This window comes from Python bivittatus, unplaced genomic scaffold (genome assembly GCF_059951505.1).
Source record: "Python bivittatus isolate LINGU-HERP-01145 unplaced genomic scaffold, Pbiv_v1 ctg000850_np1212, whole genome shotgun sequence".
Lineage (NCBI taxonomy): Eukaryota > Metazoa > Chordata > Lepidosauria > Squamata > Pythonidae > Python > Python bivittatus.
Window position 1 is genome coordinate 62,521,370 of NW_028277112.1, and position 18,776 is coordinate 62,540,145.

General features: G+C 37.2%; 1 protein-coding gene across 9 annotated transcripts; it reads left to right on the forward strand.

The window, feature by feature from the left end:
• The first annotated feature begins 63 nt into the window (after positions 1-63).
• On the forward strand, positions 64-18,487 carry RNF170 (ring finger protein 170). 9 transcript variants are annotated; one of them, XM_088130313.1, is made up of 8 exons: positions 64-159; positions 5,190-5,299; positions 7,078-7,227; positions 8,220-8,295; positions 10,211-10,319; positions 10,883-10,956; positions 12,342-12,446; positions 13,967-18,487. In XM_088130313.1, the coding sequence occupies exons 3-8, from the start codon at positions 7,091-7,093 to the stop codon at positions 14,234-14,236; spliced, it is 771 nt and encodes a 256-aa protein (XP_087986439.1). In that variant the 5' UTR covers positions 64-159; positions 5,190-5,299; positions 7,078-7,090; the 3' UTR covers positions 14,237-18,487. The 9 variants fall into 9 exon arrangements, with proteins under 9 accessions (XP_087986439.1, XP_087986434.1, XP_087986438.1 ...); XM_088130308.1 differs by having other exon boundaries at positions 5,190-5,292; XM_088130312.1 differs by having other exon boundaries at positions 5,190-5,292; positions 7,084-7,227.
• The last annotated feature ends 289 nt before the right edge of the window (positions 18,488-18,776 follow it).

Genomic DNA, 18,776 nt, shown 5'->3' on the forward strand with positions numbered 1-18,776 from the left:
GCCCGCAGCGCGCAGGCGCGCGTCGCCGGAAGGCGGGCCGGGCTCAGTCACGCCGAGGGCGAAGGGGGCGGAGCCGAGCTGGGTTGGCCGGAGCGCGGCGCTGCCTCTGCTGCGGCGCTGGAGGCTGGAAGGCCACGCGGGCGCCCGTCGGGGACTGAGGTACTGAGGCGCGGGGCCGGGCGCCGACGCCGCGGGCTGGCCCGCGGGGAGCCGCGCCTGCTGTGCTCCCGCCGCTGGAGGTGCGGTTCTTCCGCAGCGCGCGGAAACTCGGCCTTCCCTGCCCGCTGTGGGCAAGGCAGCTTTCCCCGCTGTGCCCTCCCACAGAAGTGCCTTGGAAGTCCCGCCCGCCTGCAGAAATGACCAAGTGCCGAAGATGGTCTTTGCTGGGGGGGGCGGGGGAGGGACTGGCTTAGGGTCCCTTTCCGCCCTTTTTTTTTTTTTCCTTTTGTGAATAGTTACCCGAAGTAACTTGAAGCCCTGGAGGAAAGGGATGGACATATTGGCCGGGCTTGCAGGATGGGAGGAAGCCGTCTGGAGGGTTGCAACAATGGCTGGGAATGGGAAATCCTCTTCTGTTGAGCTTTGGGGGGAACCCCGCATCGAAAGTGGGATCGGATCTGTGCGTTTTCCTTAGATGTGTGCAAACCCAGGCTGCGTGGGTAGTTTACGGGTCAGGGTGCCAGGCGAATCCAGGAAAGTGGGTTAATTCCATACGGTGTGGTTGACTGAATCAGAGATAACCACGTCAGGTGAGCGCAGTCATGGTCTATTCCCCGGTGTGACGCTCCGCCGCCGCGGCCAAGTTGCCTGGAAATGGCAGAGTTTGAACCCGGGGACTTCCGCACGCAAAGCACGCGTAATGATGACTCAGATGTGTGCCCTGCTGTGCCTCGGGACTGCAGCCTTCCATTTCCATATATAAACATACTTGGTTTTTCTGCCTTTTCTTAATTCTGGGAGTTGAAGTCCAGACATCTGAAGTTGCCAAGATGGAGAGACACTGTGCTAATTTCTAAAGCATTAACGATGTAGTTGCTTTGCTATATACATGTATGTATAGGAAGTGCAGAAACTCCAGAAATGGAAACCCAGGACCAGCCTTGGATTCTAGTTCTGGCTTTAAAGAGAGCAATAAGCCTCAGGAATTCTGCATCAATACGCAGACTCTGTATTGGGGTTTGGGTTTGTTTGTTTTTTCAATTGTAGCTGCTTCACCTAGCAGCGAAAGCCAAGTTAGTGAAAGAAATTGCAATGAAAAAATTAAGTCGCAGCCAGTGAAGAAAGAAAATGAATTGGATTTTTTTTGCACTTTTTTTTTTTGAGAAGTGAGGGGTGGAGCCTATTGAGTTAGCAGATTCATAACATGAAGATAGCCAAGTGTTGTTTCTCCGTGTTCACTTTTTGAAGTCAAAGTGATGTATCTTGCAGTGACAAAATTTCATAGGCACGATAATGGAAGCTCTTCAGTTACCAGGAATAAATAGTACATGTGAATAGATCTGGAATGGTAGGATGGCACCTGGTTTCATCTTCTTGGACTGGGATATTGACAGGTTTTATACTCAACTACAAAAATTGAAAGTACATTTTCTAGATAGTCTAATGTATCAAGGTAAACTCTTTACAAGAAAACTTACTTCATAATTAATTTCCCTTAAGATATCACAGGATCCTTTGGAGTGGGTGAATTACTGCAATAATATTTTTCCCCTCATGGCACTTTTCCTTTCAAACTTGCTTATATGGTATACTTTACTCAGCATGAATGGCAGTAAACTTTTATGAGTCAAGCAACAACATTGAAGAATAAAATAGATTATAGAATATTGCATTTAAGCTAATTTAGAGAGCTCTGAGTTTTCTTAAAGGAGAATATCAATTTTTTAAAAATCTTATCCATCACTTATTAATTTTTCTCCATATTCTGTGCTTTGGAACATGCCTTAGAATCCTTTGCCATGTACAAAGGATGCATGGCATGTGCTCAAGAATTCTGTAGCAGATAAATGTTAATCAAGGAATAGTTTTCCAGAATGTATATTGCTATATATTTTATTATAAATTTAAGCCAGGAAGCATTAATTAGTGTCATTATTAGATTAACTCAGAGATAGATAACCTAACCCACTTAGGATCAAAATAATAATTTGAATCTTAAAAGATATTGAATCTTATTAAATTATTCAATATGATATTTTTTTTATTCCCAGAGGCCCTCCTGATCTCACCAGCAAAATTCAGTGGAAAAAACTCTGAAGATTGGCAGCATGATTTTCTGCTGTTTCAAGAGTTATTTTAATGTTTTATGTCTTAAGATTCCAAGCCAGGGAATAACTATGCTCATCCAGGATATTTTGGTAACTATAGAGACATTGCTTCGCAGATTACTGGATGTGAGCCCCTGTTTGTAAATTTGTGCCCTAGGGATCAGTTGGGATTGTTGTTGCTATACCAGCTTCCTTGCCTGAGTCCTTCAATTCCGTAGCCAGGTTGCCACTGGAGTTCCCCAAGCTTATAATCCTGGCTTCCTTGGGTGCAAATTCAGATGTCGCTCAGGTGACCACAGACCTGATCCAGGTCATCAAGGACCTGACACAGAGGTGGTCACACAACACATCCGTTTTTTGTCTCAAAGCAGTGACATGGTCTGATTTTGGGAGAGATTTCTGTCACCCCCTCATCATGGACTGATCACTTTCTGATTGCCTTGAAGTGCTCTGGCACTGCTCCCTGCTGCAAGGAGGCAATACCTTTTCAGTCAGTCTACCCCAGATACCTGATAGGCCCATCTGGTTTTCAAAGGGGGCTTGAGGCTGTTCCTGAAAGTCTGGTGCATAGTTTGACTGAAGTCTTGGTTGCTGCTTGGAACAAGAGGGGGGCTGCAGCTTTAGATCAGATTGCACCTATGTATCCTCTCCCTGCTTAGAGAGCCCAGGGTTTTTCTTGGTTTACAGAGGAACTCTGGATGAGGAGATGAAAGAATCCAGTCAGACTTGGATTAGAGCCTTTATTAAGGGCTACCTCATAGTGATAAAGGGCAACAAAACATACTTATTTTTCTGCCTTATAGCATCTTCAGGTTGCTTGCTGATGACCCTGTTTAAAATATCCTGGTCCCTCCTTGGAAGGATGGAGCCAGATATACACCTGCAGGGCTGATCTGGCTGTGTGACAGGTCCTGCAAAGCTGACAGAAGCACATTCTGGCTCTGTTGTCTGGGATAAGTTTGATCCTTTTAGTTCTGAGGAAATGGACAGGGTTCTCAGGGCTGTTAGTCAGCCACCTGTATATTAGATCCATATACCTCCTGGTTAGCTAGGTCTTCCTGGGAAATGATGGGTAGCTGAGTCCAGGTGGTGGAACATTTATTCTTGAGAGACGTGGTGGTCTACTTTCTCAAGAAGCCATCAATGAACCAAGTGTGTTGGACAATTTTCATCCTGTCTCCAACCTTCTCTTTTTAAAGAAGGTTTCTAAGGTAGTTACGCTGCAGCTTCAGAGAGTCCTAGAATAAGCAGATTATCTGGATGCTTTTCAATCAGGTTTCAGGCCCAGGTATGGGTGTGACAGAGTATGTTCATGATTGTGGATGACTTCTGGTGGAAGTGAGATGGGGGTGGTGCAACTGTGGTCCTCTACTTAATTTTATATAGCTCTCAGCCTTATTTCTGGTAAGACCTTGATTTGAGTTCAGCAGGTAACTACCTGGAGATGCCTATATAGTTTTCTTGGCAACAGTATGAACATGATTTATCATTTCTGTCTTCTGGAATGTTTTTTCACCTTCCTGGTTCAGTAACAAGAAAGATTGGGCGTGCCTTAATGTAGAATTTTCGTGTACTGTTAGAGCATTAACATTAGGGTTATATTTACGTATGACAGACTTGTAACCCTCTTTCAGAGCTTTCTGCCTGTAGAGTAGTTCCATTGTAAGCTATGAAGTACAGAGCAGAACACTCACTATCTCGTATTTTATAAACAGTTTAAAACAAGAGGGTCCTAAATTTGTTGACTTAGGTTGTGGAAAAATAAAGACTATATATTTAGAAAGTATCAGCAGAACATAGGAACATGGGAAACTGCTCTATACTTAGCCAGGCTATTGGCTAATTAAGCTTACCATTGCCCATTCATTATTGGAGTATCATAATAAGGCGAGGGCAGGCTCTTGTTGTTGTTGTTGTTTTTTGTTCTTTTGCAACTGGAGTACAGGTAGCCCCCAGTTGAAGAACAAGTTCCATTCCCAAGGTCTGTCCTTAAGTTGAATTTGTGTGTAAGCTAGAATAGTATTATTGTATAATATTGTGTAAGTAGCATTGTGTAATGAATTCGAACCATTGTGTATTTAACTTGAATCATCGTGTATTTAACTTGGTTTGCTACAGTAGGCTCCATTCTTAACAATGGATCATCCTTAAACTGGACATTCTTAACCTGGGCACTACCTGTATATACTTTTACTAATATCAATGAGGACTGCAGGAGTTTTTCCCAGTGCAGAAAGGCTCTTTTCAGATGCGTGGAGAAATCTAGTCATCTATCAAAATTTATCTCTTCCCCCATTTCTGCTGTACATTAGGGAGAGCAACTGGTAGTTACCAATTCTGCCTGTAAATGACACTTCATGGGAGTAGAAGCAAAATCAAGGGAATTCACCAGTCACTAACTCGTGATTGCATTAAAACTCGAAGGACAGTACAACTTGCTGGCCTTGTTGCTGAGGCAAAATGGGGCTCGTCAGTCACATCAGCAAATTTTATGCCAGTTAATTTTTCTCTACCAGCTCAGAGATTCAAGGACTGCACATTAATGCAAATCTATTTCAAAATGTTGGAAGAAGGTTAGGGATTCAAGTGGGGCAGACTATATGGATACTGCATTGTTGTAACCATGGCTTTATAGCATGAGCTGAATGGGAACAGGAATTCAACTGTATATTTTAAAATTCTAATATTTTCCAAAATTAATTTCATTTTAGTACTTTTCACTATTGCATTCCTGGTTTATTTGAGAATAGATGGGATTTTACAGTATCTTCTCTTGATGTTTTTTTACATCCTCTTGTGCTTTATTCCATATGAGGATAGGTTTATTCATATCCCTATCTCTGGATGTGAAAATAATGTAAGACAAATGCTATGCTAAAATATGGAGTTAAGAAGTAGCCTGAAAATATCCCTTTTTCTAAGGTACAGCTCAGAGGTCTCGAACTCCAGCATCTGAAACATTTGCTTTGATTCTGAAGAAAACTCTCTGATGACGTGGTGATGAGTCTTCCCATTTCCAGCTGAGGTAAAGAGTGGGTATTGATCTAAAAATATCATTATATTAAAGCAAGGATTTCCCTTTTTGGCATTTGCACAGAGGCTTTCTGAAAAGTTACACATTAACCTCTGCATGGATAGGCTTTTTATCTAAATGCATTTTATCTTTCTCTAACCCTAAGATCCTAGTGCTATCGGATAGTTTTACAGTTGTACATATTCTACTGCAGTGTTTCTCAACCTTGGCAACTTTAAGATGAGTGGACTTCAATTCCTAGAATGCTGGCTGGGGAACTCTGGGAGTTGGTCCACTCATCTTAAAGTTGCCAAGGTTGAGAAACACTGTTCTAGTGATTAGGGGAAGACAGATTGAAGCATGGTAGAAGATGGCATGGATGGAGAGCAAGAATAGTTTGGGCAAGAATAATGGTTTATTCTTCCTCTGTTTGTTTGTTTTTTAATGTATTGAAAAATTGCATCAACATTTTGGTGAATGTTTTTGTACTATGCTAGTCATTTGGCTGTTTGGCTGAAGAGAAATACAGAGAGTAAATGTAGGGGTAGCTTTTTTCATGTAATTAATAGCACCCTAAATCCTAAGCATAGGCAGACAGGAAACTGCTGTTGCTTAGTGGTAGAGAAGAGATGTTCTGCACAGGCTCCCACCGATTTTTATTTCCATATTCCAGGGGTCAAACTCTGGTATTGGAAAACCTCTGAGTGGAGGAGAATAGGCAAGGCCAGCTTATATCAGTTTCGAAGGAAGAGTTGCTGGTTTTAAAAAAGTGCCTTTTTAATTTGCTAGAGGCTTGAATTGTGGAGAGGAAAGCCAAAACATGTCACCTCTGGTTTAGTTTACCAGAGAGACGATTGCATTGGTTCTTAATTTCTAGAAATTGAGACTTCAGTCTGTGTAGGCTATCCATCACAATCTAAGCACAATCTCAGCTTTAAGTGTATCATGGTCTGTTGGGCTGTTTGGAGGAAAATATATTCTGCATGTATTTTGAGGCAAACATTTATTACTGCTACTTATCCCTATTTAAGTACACTGCATCTTTCCTCACTGCCTAGTTTCAGGTTATTTGGTTATTTATTTATTATTTATTAGAAGTGCTTTTAGTCATTGGAAGCTAAATACCTTTACAAATGGAAGTATCAGTTCTGGGATTTGACGTCCACTCATCTTAAAGTTGCCGAGGTTGAGAAATAATAATAAATTCACAATTTATAAGAAAAAAATCAATAACCCATCTAACATATCCTAAATAATATAAAATCAATTATCTGCTAGGAAGCCACGCACGATATAGTTCATAATAATGGTGCTATCATTCATCCCACGTGCAGTCTCTCCTCAAACTGAAGTCCAGATTGCTCTTTGAAAAAAAATACAGGTTACCGCTATGTCATCTTTGTTTCAAAATGCAAGTCTTGGGAGTAGAGTCTGCTTTTAGCACACATCTAATATATATTTGTGTTGTTATACATTCTGTGGCTTCCCTTTTCTACATTTGGGAACCATTTTCATTCAAGGACTTTTTATTCCTATTTCCCTCTGATGGTATATTTAAAACTGGACTGTAATAATCCAGGCTATCAGAATATCACACAGTATTATCCTGCTTTTCCTATATGGAGAACATCAAAGCATATTCTGATATGGAGTTCCTGGAATTAATCTTAGCCATTTGGAAGTCAAGTAACGTGCCAAAATGTGTGAAAGTTTACATGTTTTTGTTTATTTGTTTGTAAACTAGAATAGAATAATGTTTGTACCAATGTGTAAACATGTATTTATATGTTTCTTGAGTTCTAGCTCTGGAATGGCCAGCCAGGAAACTGAAGTTCAGAGACTGGTGCTAGGTAATGATTCAATGATAGAAGGAATAAGTGACCAGGTTTTGCTGGCCGTTGTGCTCGGCTTCACGTTCCTTGTTGCACTGATATACATGCTATTAAGGTAAGGTGAAGTAAGATGTTGATAGTACTAGAAGGCTTTTGTTGTTATTGTTGCATTATGTCAATTTTACTCATTTCTTGTAAATTAGGTTTTGTTACTCAGTTATACATTCTGGGAGCAACATCCAGAAGAGATCTGCTGATGAACATGCTTGGAAGTTGTGGAGATTTGGTTCAAATCTCCAGTTAAGCTGTCATGTTTATTGATCTTGGATTACCTTCTTTTAATCTCACTTATCAAACAGGATAATTAAAATAAATTTTGATAAGCCTCCCAGCCCCACGTATAGATGCTGATGTTGTGCAACATAATTAAAACAAATTGGAGACAAAGTAGAAGAAGTGTTATTGTGATTTAAGGCTTAAACAGAACTCAGATTTGAGTCACATAGTTATATGCTGATTAACTCTTAAATTAACTAATTAAGAACATTAAATAGAATCATGACAGTTCCTCTCACATGTGGGATTTGTTTGCTTGTTTTATTGTGGATGTTGTTTTTTAAATCATTATAAAGTTGGATTTGCATGTTTACCTCCAAATAATGTTTATATGATCAGTACAGAAATACAGTGAAAAACATGCTCTGCTAAGGATTTAGCTATATAAGAGAAAAATAATACATTGTCACTTTTATCTTAAGCACAATAAGTTACTAAAACTTGTACTGTTTTAGTATATTTGTTTTGCACCTCGATTAATACTATTTTTGAAGATTTTGTTGGTCAAGCAACATAGTAGCTGCTTAAAGTAACATCAGACGAACAAAATCTTCAAAAATAGTATTAATCGAGGTGCAAAACAAATATACTAAAACAGTACAAGTTTTAGTAACTTATTGTGCTTAAGATAAAAGTGACAATGCATTTATATAGCTAAATCCTTATCATGCAAAGAACTAGAGTCCTTTAGAACTCTGAACACGATGAACTAATATTCTGTCTGATTCCATTTTTGAAATGTTTTATTAGTAGTATTTCTTCTCTTAACAGAGATGGGCACCCAGATATTCATCCAGAGAACCAAGAACTAGTGAGGGCAGTTAGACAACAAATACAGTCAGAACAGGTATATATGTAATTCTGCTTGATTGTATTCTTTTTGATATGTCAATTATATCTAAAAAAATTTCTCACATAATCACCAAATATAGATACGTTTGAGCTTGCTGGGGCTTAGCTACCTTAGTTTCTTGTGCTAAAAATGTATTTGACTATAATATATCATATCAAAGATAGGCATTGATACTTTTGTACATAAAGCACTCTATACACATGCAGGTAGGAGTTGTCAGCAGAGTTTGCAGGAATATATATTTAAAATATTTATTAAAGAAAGAAGCAGCAGAAAAGGGAAAATAGTAGAAATCCAGATCTACTCAGGATTAACCCATTAAAACCAGTGGGACACAATTTAGGGCTCTTGTTCCTTTTTTGCCCACAAATGAGTTTTGCACACTAATTGACTACATCTGCTTACTTCAGCTGTCTCGCACTTTTTCCCTGTCCAAATGGGTTAAGATTTGGGTTAAGGTTATTGATTGTTGGTACCCGTGTTATAATTTATGCAGCCATGTTATAATTCATGCAAATGTATGCATCCCTGTTATGATCACAACAAGGATATCGCACCAGTCGATGATGTCTGCAGTAGGCAAAAGCTTTTTGGACATGAGATTTTAACACTAGTGGCTGGCGAAAAAGGAACAAGAGCCCAAGCTAGTAATGATTTTTATATTAATTATATTAACTTTTATATTAATGTAATTTTAAGCTACTGACTTTACCTATACTATATGCATTGTATTCTATGGAAGAAAGGGGAAAGAAGAAGGAAGAAGAAAACAAGACATTTGTCCGTTGTGCAGATAGGAGGTTTTCTGCCCAGCATTCCTGTCTGAACAGGAAAAGCTTTGAAGGTGTGGGTGAAGCGTACTGAGAAGAAACCTGTTGCAATGTGTTTTCACACTGATGATAGGATTTAAAACAAAAAACTAATAACTGCTCTAAAAAGCAAACATTTATGCCAGTTCCCATTAATTTACTAGAACTGCTGAAGTTTGTAACAATGTCATAATATTTGCTTGCTCTCCAGAACTTGGCAGAATGTACATAAGAAACAAATGAAATTGTTTTGTGTGGATCCATCTATAGCTCACTGTTTTTCAAACTTGGCAACTTTAAGATATGTGGACTTCAGCTCCCAGAATTCCCCAGCCAAATTTGAAAAACACTGAGGTAGTTCATCTCTTTTTACTCTGATCTGGAGGTAAACAGTCCCAGTGCTTTCTCAGGTCCAAGAGCTGAGATCCTTTCACTTGGGGTCTACATTTTTGGGGCCTGCAGCCGTCATTTGGCATATGGAGATCTGCATTCCCCCAAATCGGCAGGGCTAGACCAGTCAACAAGTGATGCCAGAAAAAAATATTGTTTTCATTTTATTTTCATGTAAATTTAATATTAATTGAAGAAATTACAGAAAATTAATATGCTTATTTCCCAGGTATTTAATACTATTAATAAATAATTTTACATATTTGGGGAATGTACTGAGGTTGAGTAGCCGTGCCTAAAGCTTTAGGGGCTCCATACGGCCCTGAAACTTTAACCACAAGTCAAAAACCGGGATCCTTTGTGCTGTAAAAGCATGCTGTGGCTACTCTGAATTGAAACAGATAAATGTAAATAAACCTATTATCTCTCTCTTAATCCTGGTTATCAAAGGGCAACCCAAAGAGAAAGGCTCTAAGAAATGTCAAAACGAGATCTCATTTTATCCAAGTATCTGTTGGAAATAAGCTCTCATACATCTGTGAGATACCACTGTATGGTCGTATTCACTCCTCCTCTATCATTTATAAGAAAGAAAATATACCAATCTGAGATTTCTTTCTTCTAATTATGCAGGTCTGACTATTTTGCAGCTTGTTGCAGATAAAATAATTTGTCTGCTGGAGTTGATTATATTTCTCATTTTTTTCCAGGAAAATATAGTTGGTGACAGACAACGTTTCTATACTGATATGTCCTGCCCGGTGTGTTTACAACAGGCTTCATTTCCCATTGAAACAAACTGTGGACATCTTTTCTGTGGTATGTAAAAAGAAAAAAAAATCTGAATAATTTCTTATATTCCCTGAAATGGTAAGAGTTGTTGAGGAAATATGCAAAGCAGTGCTGTCTTTGCAAATGGATTGGTCTTACAGAAGTGAAGAACTCCTTTTCAGTTATTTCAGCTGATTTTCTCTTGTTGATATTAGATGTTTCATATATATCAGTCAATCATGCCTTTTAAAATATATAACATGGATAGCTGTTACATAGCATTTTTTTTTGTCCATTTATACCTTTAACTTCTGTTGGCTTTATGGTAACTCATGAAATGTATTAATTTGGACTAGATTTGCAGCAACTCTTATAATACAAGTTTCATGAGTAGATGTAGGGATTGTTAGTATTTGGGCAAAGAATTCAGTTAATGCATATTTCAGTGCTGTTTGTAAATGATTCTGAATTCTTTGCTCTCGTTGGAGATTCAACATCTTAAACTGGTGCATAATTTTAAATAGTTCATCAGCTTTGGTGAACAGCTGTTTGTTTAGTGACTTACATTCAGGTATTTAGAATTTAAGAACTTAATACATTATTTTCTTTAGGTTCCTGCATTATTGCATATTGGAGGTGCGGATCATGGCTAGGTGCAATACACTGCCCTATCTGCAGACAGACGGTAATTGATATTTTGATGTAAAATTCTAGCCCTAATTTTACAAATGTTGTTTTATGCTTTATTCTAAGTGTAAACGAAAACTTAAGGAGTTTAGGTCCCACGTTGTTTTTTTACTGTGATGTTAAATACATTTAGTGTTTTTGTGTTTTACTTTTGTTGTCTTTAACATTAGCTTGTAATATGTAATTTAAAGAATGGTGCAGTATGTGGTAGAGTATAACAGAATTTTCTTTAGAATCTAACACAGGATTTTATATTATGAATTCCATAAGATAAAGTTAGTTACATTCTATAGAAAAATAACTAAAAATTCCATAGCACCTAATACACGTTTCCTGAGTTAAAAGTTTTCATGGATTAATGTTAAAGCCAAACAGAACATAAGTAGCTACATATTACTATCAAACGTCTGTAATACTCCTACAGATAAGTAGTCATTTAATGTCCCTTTAAGCTTCCTTCCTTCAGCGATTCAGATAAAAGTTTATAGTGCTTAATTTCCTGACTTTTTTGGACTCTTACCAAAATTCAAACCTTTATTGGCATTGCAGACATTAAAATACAAGGAATTAGCATATCATAAGGATGACAGCAGGAAAACAATACTCAAAGAAGAGTTTGGCACTAATTCGGCAAGTGCTTCAACACAGAACTGATACATAGGTTTTCGGATCCCATTTGGATTACTCCCAATTTGTTATATATAGGGCTTCAAAATGATTGAGAAAGTTCAGAATTCAAAACAAGGCAACTGGAATATCACATAAGTCTGACACGCATTGCCATATTATGCCAATATTTCATCTGCACTGGTTGCCAGTTCTTTTCCTGTTCACTTTTAATCTTTAATGTCTCATGTGGCTTGGAGCCAGTTTAACTACTGAACCACCTTCCATGTTTACTTACTTAGACTGTAAGGATTAACACCTGAGGCCTTTTTCTCTAGTTATCCCAGGTGTGAAATATTCACCAGGTGTCTGCATTTTGGTCTCTTTGTTTCCAGACATCTTTATTTTTCTTCTCCAGACCTTTGGCAAATTATGTACTAATACATTATTTGCACTGCCCTTTATTAAATGTTTTTCTTCTGCTTTTTATCCTATGTGGTTTATTAGCTTACATCTTATTAGTCTAATTCTATGCCCTCCTGAACATCACAGTTGTTAAATACTTTTAAAATATAATAAGGAACCACCTGAATTTCTCTGACCTTAGTAATGGGCTTACTACCTATAGATGGTAAGAAAGGCCTGGCAGGCATTCTTCCCAAAGCTTTTTGCTTGACAAATTATTCTTAGGTATATACACTTTTAAATATACTGTATTAGAAAATAAGCGGGGGGAGATTCTGCATGAAGATATTAAATACCTGGTTTTTTATTTAGGTAACTTTATTTTTACCACTCTTTGATGAGGGACAAGAGGATGCAGCACAGGTGCTTCATGATGTCGGTGATTATAACAGGAGATTCTCAGGACAGCCAAGATCGGTATGTATGGGGGTAGAGCAATTCAAATAGGCGTCCGCAGTTCTTCTCATTATGACAAATGCCGCGTTTCTCTACATGAGCTTGACAAGCCTTAGCTATCTTCCCAGCTTTGGGAGCTGAAGGTGGGGAAGCAAGTACAAGCGGAGGGACAATCCCTTCTCTCAACTTCAGTGTTGTGGAGTACCTCCGAAATAAAGAGGCAAGATAAGACATTTCAGTCTTTCTCTTCATAATGGCCATGGCAATTATTTCCTAGCTGACTTCTAAGACAAAATGGAGTTTCATTCAGTCTCAAAAATACAGAATGGATATGAATTGTTCCCATGTTTGACAGTCCCTATCTCCTTTTCCAGTTCACACTGCATTGTGCAGCATTGTTGGAGCAGCAGCCTTTGTCTTCTTCCTCCTTTGCGTCAAAGTCCCATGTTGCTCGGAAGAGGGACTTAAAAACCATAGTTTTAAGTCAATCAGACACATTTGTGGAACCATAAATAAAGTACAGAATCATCCTTATTAGTATAACTCTTAGTGTATAATTTAGGATAAAAATGTGAGATTTGCTAGAAAAATACAAACTTCTGAAAGCTAAGATAGTCTAGCAGAATAATTCTTTAATTTTTTTCTCCCAAACTTTAGCAATTCCACCTTTCTGCTTTCTCAACAATACAGTGCTTCAACCCTACAGTATCTCTTCCTGTGTAATACTATCCATACTATAGTAACTATAACTGCAGTTGTTCTTTACTCATAAGCTTTCGTAGCAATGCATAACCTGCATTGCCAAACAGACTTGCTCAAAAACAGCTAATGGAATTAGAAGAGAGAACTATAAGCAGAATGACCTCTAGTCCAAATCTCATTTAAGCCATGAATTAGTTAGGTAACCTTTGACAAGCCACTGTCGGTCAAGCTCCTTCTGATATAGAAGAAACATTCTGATATTGAAGAATTATAATACTGATTTTTATTTAATGAAGCTATGCAAATCATTTGGAGGGACACGTTGCTCATACCAAACACTCTCCAAAGCCATTCCTTGAAGTATGAAGGTGACTATGTCCTCCTGATAGCGGTCCTAGCAGAAGCATCTTCTGTGTATACGTGCATTGACAGACAATCTTGAATAAGCAGCACAAAGTTTTGGGGAGAAGGATGTGAGTGCCTCGATGCTTCAAGGAATGACTTTGGAAGAGCACTTCCTGTGTCTAAAGCACTCCTCAGAAGGCTTTGCACAACCATGTTATTTAAATATGTTTTGCTTGTTCTGTAAGCTTGTTTAAGCTTGTACGCCTGTTATTGAAAGATTCTAATGCATTATTCTTTCTGTTGAGTTTGGGTTCTTATTGGTCACAGTAGATCATTCACTTAAAGGTACTGGGGAGAAGAGATTTAGCTCTCTCTAAAGTGTTAACATTTAATTGCACATTAAAAGCCTCAGTTGTGAACTGTTAAATGTTCCTCTGACAAATTACATGTTGTGCATAAGACAAACAAATTTTGACTGTGTATATCTTGTTTAGATTATGGAAAGGATTATGGATTTACCTACATTATTACGTCATGCATTCAGAGAAATGTTTTCTGTTGGTGGTCTCTTCTGGATGTTCCGCATCAGAATATTCCTCTGTCTCCTGGGGGCTTTGTTGTATCTTGCATCACCATTGGACTTTCTACCCGAAGCTTTGTTTGGAATATTGGGATTTTTAGATGATTTTTTTGTGGTTTTTCTGCTACTCATATATATATCTATCATGTACCGAGAATTTGTGACACTGAGACTGAACAGATGAGGCAAATGTCAGTAATTAACATTCAGGTGCATTAAGTGAATTAGCTATTTTGAAGAAAAACATCTAGACACAATTTTGGTTATTAAATAGCCTTTGTTTGATCATCTTATGCAATCAATCACATCTTTATTTCAATCATAAACCAGCATAAGATAACATGAGATTATAAAAGTTATCAACTTATGCAAACATGAGGAATTGATGTCATGGTGCTTAGGGAACTGGGAATTCAGTGTGTGATATAAAAAAGGTGTAACACATGCTTATGTATGTTTACAACATATGAGTGAGTAGTTACCATTTAGGCCAACATCAGTGACAAAAAGGAATTTGCCTTGGAATGTTTCATTTGAATTAGCTGGACATGTACTTAAAACATTGTTCAATGTATAATCTCATATTCAATGTAAACTTTCATAAACTGCTTTAAGCCTTCTGCGGGTAACCAGGTAAAGGGGATTGTTATTTTAAACACAATTGTTTAGAATGTCTGCCTGTGCAGGAAATGCTCAAGCAGTACAGTTATTAAATAAGCTTGAGTTACAACATAATATTGCACAAACAGAATAAGTACAGTATTGCAACTGTGTACAATTATGTGTTCTCTCAATATAATTTCCCCCCCATGGAATTGCACTGTCCACTGTGGAGAGAATGCTGTCTTCTCCATAACTAATGATTGTATGTAGTAAGGTTTTGCATTACAAAGTTCATGTTTTTGTAAAATAGAAGATAGCCTAGCCTAACATGGATGGATGGATGGATGGGTACAGTATTAGACAAATATTTGAGTTTAGATCATAACTGGCCTCTCTAATCAGGTGAATTACTAAATGAAATATTAAATATTGCTGGTAGAGCCATTAGCTGAAATCTAAAACTGAATTTTATAGTGAATATACTTGAAATAAGAACTGGTAATGGGGACCATAGATATTTTATATATATTCTTACTTTTGAAAAGCATATAAATACTCCTTCAGAGTCAGCCTCATTGAACATTGCAGGCCTTGCTTTTCAACAAGCACACATAATTTTAGACTACAAGTCTTCTCAAGTTTCATTTCAAAGTGGTCCTAAAATACTATGAAATGCCTTGTTTAAGCCATTTAACTGTTCTTGAAGAAAGAGAAAATGACTAACAGGCCTATGAAGTCACTGCTTACAAGGCTGGAGAAACTGTAGCCTTCCACATGATGTGAACTGTAACTTCCAGCTTTCCTTGCTATTTGTTGTCCTGGTTTGGGCTAATGGGATTTCATAACTATAATTTCTCCATCTTGCTATTTCATTTCATACTACAACTGGAAATACCCTAACCTGTGAACAACGCCCTGTCTCCTTAGACATATACAGAACAGTGTCTTCACTATCAAAAAAGAATGAGAATAGGGATAAAGGTGCTTGGACTGTAAAGGGTGCTATATACAGTACAAAGCTTACAAAGATGCTCTCCAAAAATATGGATGTGGAGAACTGAGCTACCATATATGGAATGTGCTTAATCCCTTAGCCAACCATGAAATAATTATTTAGGTCTTGCTTTTTAGCAAATTCCTGCAAAGAATGAAAGCATTGTTGTATGTTAATATAAGGTATTTTAAGAGATAGTTAAGACATCTTGTGGAGAAGATGAGGGAATACCCCCTTCTGGTCTAAATTCTCTATGGTAGCACTGTCATTATGAAGACTTGTATTGGCATTGATCTTAAAATTATTAATATTAGACAGATTTTTTATTCCAGTTAAGTTTAGAAACTGAATATTGAATACTGTTCTAATGTTGAATATTGACTAATTTTAATAGTTGTTTAAATGCCAATAGAATTCTAAACTGTGATTAATGAGGGGGGGCGAATGCATTTCAGAGAGGAGGGAGTGTGAGATGTTTAAGTCTTATTTCCAATCATATAGTACACTTAAAGGAGGGGAAACACTGTGCATTAACACTGACTTAAAAAAAAATCCAAATCTTTCAGTTTGATGAAATCATTGCCAAAGAAATCTCCCATTATTTCGCTGATGAAACAATAATCTCTCGACAAAGACTGGATTTGAAATCCCATTTTAGTTCTTGGGGATTCCAAGTGCCAATATGTTGGAATGTACGTGTTAAGTACATTTAAATAGTAATTTTTGTAAAATGAACTTGTGTCTCTCTGTTATCTTCTCAAGATGCTGAATGTGACCATGGTTTTCTTTAAAAATGTGGAACCATTTTCATTGTTGTTTCTATAAACATATGTCTTAAATTTTCAAAGTTATGTCTGGAGAACATGCTTGAATGTATTTGCTGTAACTGAAGCTTATAGCAGCTTGTTCTATCTATATCTGAACTGAAGAAAAGGGAACACAATAATTGTTTAGAAAGAGAAGCTACTTCTGTGCTAACCCTTTTAATACTTCACTCACTCCGTTGTCATTAGTAGCATCTGGACACAATTTCTTGGCTCTCAGGTAAAATTCCAGCATGATGTGAATTTTGTATGATGTTTGGCTAGCCCCAATCCTGTCTCTGGAGAGCAGGAAAGAAAGAGTCATAAGTTATGAAACATAGAAGCTTGATCAAGTATATATGTTTACAAAGAGGACTTTTCAAACTTTAAGCTTATTTTAAAGGCCTGCATGTGATACAATTGCAAAATCAAAGCAATTAGGTACTTTCTGCTTTCTATTTTCATTTTCGGTGAAGCTGAGGCATAATTTTGAGCAAAATAGCTTGAAGATCATTACAAGTAGAGCTTTAATACCCTACTTCTTTCTATACTGATATTTTTCTTGTATTTTGGCCCCCTACTTTGTCAACAGAAGTCCTCTTACATAGTTTTGGGATGCCTCCCAGGTGGGGCAGCAATCAGTATCACATAATACACTAAGCTATAATATGGCTTATTTGATTTTAACTTATTGTGCTATGTTGGCCTAGCACCAGACTATTTAGTAAATAATTATTCAGTAAATCCTGGCAAAACAAATTATGTCTTAGTGCAATGTATGAACCCAGTCTGGGTGTTCTGATGATGCTCTGAAAAGTCAGTTCAGGTGGCATCATGCTTTCTGATTGGTGACAGTTTAGAACTTTTATTCTGGGAATTTTTCTAAGAAATCTTGCATTTCATGGAAATAGCCTAGGTTAACCTTCGTGAACCTGGCTCCTTCCAGATCTGGGAGGTGCAAGGGGGAGAGAGAGAATAAGCCTTCCTGTTATACATTATCTTTTTCTCAGCTTGTACCCACCCTCCAACACACAGAGAAACCCAGGTTGAATTTGGAACTCTGTATGTATACAAAAAATGCTTCTGTTTACTTTTAATCTATGGTTAATTAAACCATTGCTATATTCTTTGTTAAGAATTTAGGAAAAGAGTATCATAAAGCCTCTAATGTAGTTGTAATATGGAAATAGTCCTACCATTTCTGCATTACCTCAGGTGAGTAGTGTTGCTTTCATTATGGAAAGCGGAAAATAGCTAGATTTGATTGTACTATAGATAGCTCTTCATCAAGAAGAAACTTCCTCTGTCAGATCTTTGGTATAGGGCATGAATGGTCTAATCTTGTTTTACATACTGCCTTCATATTTAGATGGGTACCACCATACACCTATTGCACTAATTTCTAAAAGGAATTGAGATTCCTTATACAAAGGGTATTCAATCACCAGTTTACATACAGTAATCAAATGTCACATCCAAATTCAGTTTTATATTACGTATAGTATTATCTCATTAGAACTGTTCAGCTTTTTTTTGTTCCTTTTTTTAAATGCTACCCATTGAGACATAGTTTTCAGGATGGATTGTACATTTTATGGCCCTGAAATCCTAGTTTATTAATCAGACTAATACTGTACAAAAACACTGGCTTAAGCGATGGAAGCCACCCTTTTTAGAAAATCTTGGCAAGAGAAAATATTTCAAAGAAAATCTGTAATCATATGCTATCTAGTTGAACCCACAGTATTTTAAAGCAGTTCTGCCATCTATTGATCTTGTCATTAAAAACACTATTGCATATATGAATTATGATAAGATGACTTTCATCTAAGGAAGAATAATATCTATATTCAATCAAGGGCAAGTTCCACTGAAAACAGTCTGAGTATACAGTATATGATTGCAGTATTAGCAATTGAAGTTGTTCAGCAATGGCTTGGAGACCTGAGGCTGTAGATGACATACTATTACAGATCTTTTATACCAAAAGCTAAGCTAATTTTTGTTTTTATTGTAATAAAACCATGTCTGAAATAAGAAATGTGCTCTGACAATTTATTTCTCCGTTCGTAATACCATCATAGGTTTGCGTTCTCTACATGTCTATTTTTTTATAATTTTATTAAAAGTTTTTAAAACAAAGGTAAAAACTAATAAAAACAAATATAAACTAAAGAAGGAAAAAGAAAAACCAGAGAGAAAGATAAAAGTGCAGGAAAGAAAGAAAAAAGAAATATAGAAAAGAAAGAAAAAAGATTCAAAGAAATGGCTTCCAATCTTCTTTACAGCAATTATAAGCACAATTATAAATTTACTTCTTTCTC